The following is a 9919-nucleotide window of genomic DNA, read 5'->3' as shown; positions in this document are numbered from 1 at the left end:
CTAACTTTGATGGATCCATACGAATACCATCGTGAGAGATAATATGGCCTAGATATTGAATCTCTTGAAGGAAGAATTCACTTTTCTTTTGGTTGAGAAAAAGTTTGTTCTCCCTCAAGGCTTGAAAAATCACTTGGAGATGTTGCTTATGTTCCTCCAAAGACTTGGAGTAGATGATGATATCATCGAAGAACACTCCAGTGAATTTTCGATATGGTCTAAAAATTTTCTCCATCAAACGATTGAACGTAGCTGGTGCATTAGTCAAGCCAAAAGGCATGACTAGATATTCATAAAGACCAAATGTTGTGCGAAACGCGGTCTTTAAGATATCCTCATCCACTATCCTTATTTGATGATAGCCACTCTTAAGGTCAATCCTACTGAAGTAGGTAGAGCCTTGTAGCTTATCAAACAGATCTTCTACCCGAGGTACGGGAAATCTGTTTTTAATAGAGATATGGTTTAGTGCTCGATAGTCCACACACATACGGTATGTACCATCTTTCTTTTTCACTAAAAGGACTGGAGAACAAAAGGGAGAGGAACTAGGCCTCACCATCCCTTTGTCTACCAGCTCTTGTACTTGCCTCATGACCTCCTCTTGTTGAGCTTGTGAGACTCGATAAGGAGGTTTGTTAGGCGGTGAGCTTCCTGGAAGGAGCTCAATACGATGGTCATCATCCCCTCGTTTTGGAGGTAGGTCCATAGGGATATCATCGATGAACACATCTTGGAATCCTTTTAGAAAAGTAGACAAGTCTAACTCTTCTTGATTCCTATCATTTTCATTTGATGAAACATTATTAGCTTTTAGAGACTCTTTGACATAAATCATGTACGCAGAAACTGAGCTCTTCATTGATTTATCAAAAGAAAGAGGATTTACAAGTGGAATAGTGCGACCACGCTCACTAGCATCTACATACATGTTCTTTCCCCTGTAGGTGAAGTAAATTCTCCTTTCAGGGAACTTCATGTTGGCAGCCATGCGATCAAACCATGGTGCCCCTAGGATAACATCCTGATGTTGGAGGGGAGAGATGAAGAAGTCTTCTTTGTCGACATAGCTTTGGACATGAAGCCTCAACTTCCCAATCAAGGGAGTAACGGAGGCTTGTTGTCCCTTGAAAGCTGCATCAGCTGTTACTATATCTCCCATCTCAAAAGCTTGAATGCCCAACTTGGTGGCCAACTCTATTGATATGAAGTTGAGAGTAGAGCCAGGGTCAAACAAGATGAAGGCATCATGCTCTCGTACCTTTCCCCAAGCATAGGAGAGTGATGATCCTTTGCAATGAGCATCCTCTTTTGGAGCTTCGATGGTGGAAGCCCTAGGAGTCTCATTGCGAGTATTCTTCTTGGGGCAAGAACGATAGCCATGTCCTTGCTCCCCACACTTGAAACACTTATGGTCCTTGCGAAAAGCTTCAAGCTCTTCAGGAGAGAGTTTGTTTTTACCTTTGTAAACTCCCTTCTCCTTGGACCGATTGTTGTTGTTGTTGTTGGAAGTGCCTTGGGAATTATTTTGAGCATTGGATTTTCCCTTTGCATCATTTTTATCTTTGTTTTCCATGGGCTTGACATTACGTCTAGCCCCTTGATGGAAATTGATGCGTGAAGCAACCATGGTGTGGTGGATTACTTCGGTAATAGTACCGGGCCGTTGAGAGTTGATATATTCGGCCATCTCTTCAGGTAATCCCGCACAGAATTGCTGTCTTTGCTCGGCAAAGTCTATCTTTTGAAAGACAGTAGCTTTGAGATGTAAATCCCAAAACTTATCTACATACTTGTTGATAGACTCATGAGAGAGGAGCTTCAAGCCGCGCCATTCGGTAAGAACTTTATCTTTAGTATCGCTTGGAAGAAATTGCTTCATGATGGAAACTCGTAGAGTTTTCCATGTCTTTGGGGCTTCTCCATTGCCACGAAGGCTAGCCCACCATTGACGAGCTGATTTTTGGAAGTGCATAGCTACATGGCGTAGCTTGGAGGACTCTGTGAAGCCCTCGTCCCCAAAGGCCGCATCAAATTGCTGGATGAAGGCCAACACTTTGTCGGTAGCACCAAAGGTGCCATCGTAGGTGAGAAAAGAGATACTCTTTCCTCCCTCCTTGAACTTCTTTAGCTTTTGTGACCTTCGCCATGCAGGAAATGATTTGCGATGCCCTCCCCTCTTGTATTCTCTAGGAGAATAGCCATAACTTTCATCGGAAGAGAAGGAAGGTGAAGAAGAAGGAGAAGAGGGTGACCTCTTCCTAGCCCTTTTCTTCCTTTGTTTCCTCTCTTGCCTTTGAGAGTGATGAGGAGAAGGACTATGGGTTGCTCTTTTCCTCTTGGGAGGAGTAGGCGATCGTCTAGACCGCCTTCTTCGTGGAGCCACATCTTCAGAAGAACTTAGACTTTCATTGCTTTCTTTCTCTTTGGATTCCTCCTCTCGAATGGGAGAGAGTCTTCTTTTGGGGGTCTCTTCAAGAGGCCTCCTAAGCTCTCTCTCCTCTTGGAGAGGAAGGGAAATTCCATAGGCACGAAGTTGTTGAGTAACTTCGGCTTGCAAGGTAGGGTTGCCCATAGCTTGTTGCAACCTAGTCACAAGATAATTCACAAACATGGGAGCATCATCATTAGCACCTTCATGTGCAAAATCAAAGCTATCAATGTTCATTCTACTCTCTTGATTATTGTCAGCCATGTTAACAAAATTTTATGTATGTACTTAGTGTATGCTTTGGCAATTCAAAACCTTAGTTGCCACTCCTCTTAGCCTTTGAAAATCGGCTCTTAAGTGTCTACACCCACGGCTCAAAGTGGTTAATTATAGAGAGTAGAGGAGTAGGTCTAACATAGCAGAGTTGCCAAGGGCTATCTCCTTTCGGACTTCTTATGGCTCAATAATGGTAAAGCCGTAGGCAAGTCTAAAAAGACTCCATTATTAAGTCCAAAGCTCCCGAGGTGTGCACCATCCCCCACATAGTGGGCTTAACAAAACCGGTATTAGATCCCAGTTCCACTTACTCTATTATAGTTAACAACATCAACCATTTATAGGCTACTTAAGGACCTCTCTTCTTAAGCAAGAAAAGAGAAACCAAATGCTCTGATACCAATGTAATGGAATTTGCCTATTCAATTTGAGAATAGCGGAATTTAATGAGAGTACTTTCAAGAAATGATTTTGTGAGCATAGCGGGTAGACATAATTGAAGATAGCAACATAATCATAGCAATTAGTTAACTTGGCATAGACAATACTTTTGCAAGAGAGAGAGTTTAGAGAACATGACAACAATTGAGGACCGGATTTATGTGGAGCCGGTCCCCCCTCCAATAGGCATTTGTATTATGATTTCTCCCATAAAGAGAGACTTGTTACAATACAGTCTTTGTGTTCCTTGTGACCTAGGTGATGCCATGAAGATGGAAGGCTTCATGCACCACAAACATAACATAAACTTGAAGAAAGCTTTAACTATCCCAAGCCTCAGTTCCAAGACCTCAAACACCTTCGAAGGTGGAGAGAGCTAGCAGGGAATGAGGGTAGGGAAGAGGAAGAAGAAACATTTCGTAGGAGAAAGAATTAGTTCCTCACTTATCATACTCTTGTTGCTAGCATACATAATAGCATAGTAATGAAGAAGAAGGATATGGCAAGCTTAAGCATTGAAGCATGGCTCTTGGTTGGATTTGCACTCCATAGCCAAGAGTGTTGGTGTAGGCTCTCAACCTCTACTTGCTTGGAGAGGGAGCTCTTGCACTTTGCATATCACACAATGAGAGTGCTTGTGAGTGTGTGTGGGTGAGTATACCCCCTAGGCACCCCCCTAGCTTGCTTGGGTCGACCCCCCCTTGTAGCTCATGCCTGAAGCTCATTGGACCCCTCCAGGCCTAGCCAATCACAAGCAAGAGCCATTACAAGCAACATGGGTAGCCTTGGGACAAGTGTCCCCCTTTCCCCTTTGAGAGAGAGGACTTGATAAATGCTAAAACAATTAGATAATTCATGTAATTTATCATTGGACCCCTTTGAAGCCTAGCCAATAGGCTTCAAGCAACACATGAAGGTAACATGGGTAGGGGCCTGACATGTGTTCTTGCTGCCTCTTCAAGTTGGGCTTCCCTTGTGTGTGTGAGTGGGTGTTCTCTCTCTAGCCCCTAGGAAAAGGGCTCGCCCCCCCTCTTGTAGGAATGCTTTTGACTTTTAGGTGATCAAGCACCTTACTCACCAAGCATGACAAAGCACTTGAACTAGGGGGTGTTCCCACAAGCATCTCAGGCAAGCTTCTCAAGGCACCTCAAGTACTTTAATCATGCAGCAAGTCAAGCACCTCAAGCATGGAGCCAGTCAAGCACCTCAAGCATCTTAATCAAGCACCTCAAGCATGAAAAACACCTCAAGCATGACAAGCACCTCGAGCTTGGGCTGGGTTCCCACCTCAAGCTCAGCCCTAGCTTACTTAAGGTCAAAGGACTTTTACACACATTTATTGGAGGTCTTCAATGAAGCTAACCCTAAGGTCTTATGCTCCATTGGTTAGCCTTGCTCTTTGATAGACCATCTCCCTTTTGGGCCCCTTTACTATTGGCCCCGTGTTGAGATAGATCTATAAGCACATACCTATATCTTAACACTTGTTCCCGTTTATTCTCCCACATTAAGTGATCAATTTAATATGAGAAATTCATTTGGGTTAGTTAGATATTAGATTTTATGACATGTATGTGGAGGTGTGATTGGATCAGAGAGGTAAAAACCGTAGTTAGAGTGCACATAGACAATTTCCTCGGAGTGTATTGAGTTCAGACGAGAGAATGACAACCTCTTGGCATGCATCTCGTGTCACGTGCTTCCCATGATTGACATTATAGTTTTGGATCCGTCTTGTCGTGAGATGTGATAGGTATGACTGTGTAGCCTTGAGACACCCACTCACCCGGGTATCTATGGGCAAGAAGTAATTGTTTTCCAAGAAAATGTGGAGCCATGGTGCCCCAAGAACTGATATTCAAAGAATTGGCAGTATTACTTAAGGGTTGTCACTAGGAATGCATCCACTTATAGAATTTTTGAAAAGTTGCTTGGCCCTCACACCTTCTCCAATCACAAACTTCCTACGGAGATCTAGTCATGTCTTCCATAGAACATGTGGGTAGGTCCCTTTACACCTACCTTGCCTCCCATGAAGAGACAAACTTGGAGAGTGAAAAGCTCCGCTCTCTCATTTTTAGGCCATGGCTTTGTAGACCCTTGTTATTTACTAAGTAATATGTTCGTTGGCTTCTATACTATCTCTTACCCCTTATCCCGTCACTCCACTCTCTTGGTTAACAATGCATTTCGTTTAATTCATTTAAAAACACCTACACACACTCACTCTGTGCTAGTAAGCCCTTGATAGCTTCTCTAAAGTTCTAAAGTTCTTGACACGGTTAAGTAGAGAAGAAGGCCAATGTTGTGGCATGAAACTGATGCCTTCAAAAGACGACATGGTTGTTGGAATTCTCTATTTTTACCTCTTTGTAAGACTGAATGGCTTGCATCCTAGCCTCCTGAGTTCTTACCCTTACAAGTACGTGACCTGTCCTCCGGATGAGAGAGAGACAGAAGAAGAAGAAGAATATAATTTTTAACGTCGTGGGAAACTATCTCAAGAGACTTGTCCTCCGGATGAGAAGAAGAAAAAGAAAGAGGAAGAAGATTGTTTTAACATCGTAGGAAACTATCCCAAGAGACCTTATAGGTCTACCCGACGAGGAGAGTTGAACTCAAGACCTGTTACTCAAGAGGGAAATGGCATAACTAATCTACCACACTTGGGTGATAAAAAGGTTATACCATTTTCCTCTTTTTATTAGCGCGCACACACACACACCCAAGAAGAAGATTGTTTTAACGTCCTAGGAAACTATCGTGAGGGGAGAGAGAGAGAGAGAGAGAGACTGTGTTAAGAGAAGAGAAGATAAAAGCAAAATTTTTTCTCCGCACCCATTCACATTTCTACTTTGCCAAGCGCAAGAACATCTGTTGTTTTTTCAAATGATTTCGAAGAGCTAAATATTTCGCTGCTATGGAAAGTTTCGGAGTATCCTGGCCTCCCCGTAACGAGGGCATTATCTACCGCGACGTGCTGCCTTCCACTTTCTCAAGTAAGGAAGGAGAGAGAGAGGGAGGGACGGGGGGATAAACTTAATGGGTATACTTAACAAAGTACGCACAAACTCATCCACGTGCTTCTTGAGCTCAGCCCGATAGAAGGAGAGCATCGCCTCTATTCCTTGATGCCCAGGATTGTGACACTTCGCCTAACAATTTTTTTTTGCCTCAAACCCAACATGGTCTTATGCATCAAATTAAGTTTCCTTGGGAGAATATCTTGAAATTCAATGTTCTGACGATGCATTGCTCTAACATCGGATATTCATGGCTTCCGAAAGTTTGGTAGAATTTTGTAGAATTCTGTAGTCAACTTTTGCTTGGGCCGCTCAAATGGTGTAATTTGTGAAGGTCCCCAAATGAATGGTACCCCTTTTTGAGTAAGAGTATGCAATGACGAAGCTACCTTTGCAACTTGTCTGATCAACCGTCAGTAAGAATACAAGCCCAAGAAGCTCCTCACATCATATATTATCACAAAGTGATAACGTGGCAATTGCATTGAGGGTGATTATAATTTTTTCAAGAGGGGGGTATGTCACAAGTTGATGACGTGGCAAGGACCCCGGAATTACGCCGACGACAGGCTAACTGTATGGAGATTCTTGGAAAATGCGCCGCAATTTGCGTTGACAGCATGACACGTGGCAGTTGTACGGACATCAACTGTACGGACCCGCTTTTTGCGCTGACATTGTTGACGTGGCATTTTGTACGGATTTGCGCAATTTATGTTGGCTGATTTAGTTGGCAGCTTTTGGATAAAAGATTTTAAGAAAATTGCTTTTGGGACAATTACTTTTGAGTCAGAGATTTTGGGGCTGTGCTTTTGGGCATCCCTTGTACCAATAAATAACTGGGCTAGGCCTTACTTCTCAGAGCATCTGGATGCAGAGTGTGAGAGTGAGCACCTGCTTGCTCTCTTGTACTTTGAACACAGATTAATATAAAAAGAAATACTGAAAGAGGCGTCAATCTTTGGGGCCAATACCTTTGGGCACGGAACTACGCCGGGCCGTGTCATCTTTGTGGATTGCTTTGAAGTGAATCTCTGTTGTGTCGCGGTAGAATCTTGACTTGGAGTGTTCGAGTTTGTTACAATTACCTCTATCACCACCAAGCAATTTGCGTGGCAGAACCGTTGAGAAAGAAAATCATGGAAGAAGCACATGCTTCACCTTATGCGGGTTATCAGAGAATTCTCCCTACGACCTTAGCATTGGAAAGATATTTCTCTTGGCCAAGCCTTAAAACAGACATTGATCAATATGCCATGGAATGCTTGGTTTGCCAAAAAGTAAAGTATGATCGGCATAAGACGCCTGGGTTACTCCAACCTTTACCTGTGCGTGATCAACCATGGGAGAGTATTGCCATGGATTTTATTATGGATCTCCCAAAGACTCAAACTGGAAATGATGCGATCTGGACCATCGTGGACAGATTTAGCAAGTAAGCTCATTTTATTTCAGTCAAGAAAACAATTAAAGCAAATCATATGGCTAGACATCTTTCTGGCACAAATCTTTAAGCATCATGGACTGCCCAAGTCTATTGTGTCATGGATGCTTGAGAGTCAGTCGCTGCCTGCATCATCGTTTGTGTCATCGTCTACATCATCACTAGAAGGCTCTAGAAGGCTCTAGAAGAATCTAGAAGATTCTAGAAGGTTCTAAAAGTATAAAGGAGATTCTAGAAGTTTCTAGAAGCTTGGAGAAGATTCCGAAAGAATCTAGAAGTTTCTGGAAAGCTCTAGAAAGTTGAAGAAGGATCTAGAAGGTTCTAGAAGAACTAGAAGTTTCTAGAAGCTTGGAGAAGATTCCAAAAGAATCTAGAACTTTTTGGAAAGCTCTAGAAAGTTGAAGAAGAATCAAGAAGGTTCTAGAAGATTCTAACCTCCTCAAGAAGAACCTAGAAAGTTCTAACCTCCTCAAGTAACCTCCTCAAGCACTAGTATAAATAAGGGTCTTGGGCCACAAGCCCCTCAGTCTTGCCAACACCAGTTGTGAGGCTCCTATAAGGAAATCCCTCTTCTAGTTCTTATGTTCAAGTCTTGTCCATGCAATTAAGCCTAGTCTTGTACTTAAGTCATGTAATCCAAGTCTTGTATCGAGATCTCTTAATAAAGTATTAAGTCTTATAATCAATATTAAGCTTATCATCAAGTCCAAGTTCTTGTACATTGTGAGCGCCTTCTCTTGCTCTCTTCTAGCTCTATACGCGCTCATAACAGTTTGGCAAGACTACCATCTCTTACTCTTCTCAAGCCATCATGGAGCCGACGATGGAAGGCGTCATCAACGCATTGCAAAGCATCCAAGATCAGTTACAAGAACTTCGCGAGAGTAACGCTCAACTTCAAGCAGGGCAACCCCTAATCTTGGGACCGGCGTTGCAAGATCTTCAACGTCAAATTCAAGAGCTTCAAGAGACAATCACACATCAAGCACAAGCTGCAAAATCGAGCTATTCTCAACAACATAAGAAGGAGCCTAAGGTCAGCATGCCTGAAAAATTTGATGGGACTAGATCACAGTTTAGAGGTTTTCTCCGACAAGTACGTCTCTTCATTCGAATGCAACGAGAGCGTTAGCCAGATGATGCCTCTCAAGTAGGCCTTATTGGGACCCTCCTTTCCGGTACGGCTCTCTCTTCGTTTGCTCCCTTACTTGAAAAAGAATCTCCTCTCCTTCATGACTTTGAAGCTTTTGTGCGGGAGTTCTCTGTAACCTTTGGGGATACTGATAGAGCAAGGGTTGCTGAAACCAAACTTAGAAATCTCCGCCAAGGATCAAGACCTGTATCCGTCTATGCATCCGAATTTCAACAGCTCACTTGTGATCTGACTTGGCATGAGGAATATTTCATTAGCCAATTTCAGTGGGGATTAAAGGATGACGTAAAAGATCTTTTATTGACTATGCCAAAGGTTCACACACTAAGCGAGTTCATCTCTCGAGCAATAGAATGTGATAATCGACTATTTGAGAGGAGACAAGAGAGACGTCTTGGGGCACCATTACGACCCCAAACAGAAGTGACACATATTGGCTACACACCTCAACAGGGCCATGAATCATGCATTGAGCCCATGCAAATTGATTCAGTACGGTTTCAACCTCTCTCAGCCCAAGAGAAGCAAAGGCGACGCATCAATGGCTTATGCATGTATTGCGGAGAGAAGGGACACATAGTTCAACAGTGTCTAAGGAAGAGAAGGATGAAGGTTCATGGTGCAATGGCCTCAACGTGTTCGGAAAACATGGACGTCCAACCTCAATAGAAACCTACCGGTTGGACAAAAGACAAGCAAAAAAAGGTCTCTTTCTTCCCGCTGATTCCACTTCAAGTTTTTATGCTACCAGTCAAGATCCATATGCCGGGTAGACACGTGGATTGTGAAGCATTACTAGATTGAGGCGCAACGGCGTGCTTCATAGACAAAGAATTTGCAAAAGAACAAGGTATACCACTTGTGGAGAAGTCTAATCCAGCAACTATAGAAGTCATTGATGGTCGTCCTCTCGCTTCAGGGGATGTCAGGTATGAAACTCGCCCCATAGAAGTAACATTGAAGGAGCATGTTTCAAGAACAGCGTTCAATATTATACAAAGCTCAAGCAGTCCAATTGTTATTGGGCGACCATGGCTTGAATTACATAATCCTGACATCGATTGGAGGGCTCGGAGAATTGAACCATGAAAAGTCCAAAAGAAGAAGAGAAGGCATAATAGGCCTATATATCTTGGAGCCAAGGTATTCGT

At 43.1% G+C, this 9919-nt stretch overlaps 1 protein-coding gene across 4 annotated transcripts in view; it reads left to right on the top strand.

The window, feature by feature from the left end:
• Positions 1 to 5990: 5990 nt before the first annotated feature.
• Positions 5991 to 9919, top strand: part of LOC147438534 (Pseudouridine synthase family protein) — a 122344-nt gene continuing 118415 nt past the window's right edge. For 2 of the 4 annotated variants that reach the window (XM_086484627.1, XM_086484625.1), the window contains exon 1: positions 5991 to 6147. In XM_086484627.1, the coding sequence (XP_086340753.1) occupies positions 6069 to 6147 (79 nt within the window). In that variant the 5' untranslated portion in view covers positions 5991 to 6068. The remainder of the gene's footprint in view (positions 6148 to 9919) is intronic. The other 2 variants (XM_086484626.1, XM_086484628.1) reach the window with 1 other exon arrangement.

Source organism: Adiantum capillus-veneris, chromosome 16 (genome assembly GCF_014529385.1).
Source record: "Adiantum capillus-veneris isolate H3 chromosome 16, ASM1452938v2, whole genome shotgun sequence".
Taxonomy (NCBI): Eukaryota; Viridiplantae; Streptophyta; class Polypodiopsida; order Polypodiales; family Pteridaceae; genus Adiantum; species Adiantum capillus-veneris.
The sequence above is the reverse complement of the archived record's forward strand: the minus strand, read 5'-3'. Positions and strand labels throughout refer to the sequence as shown.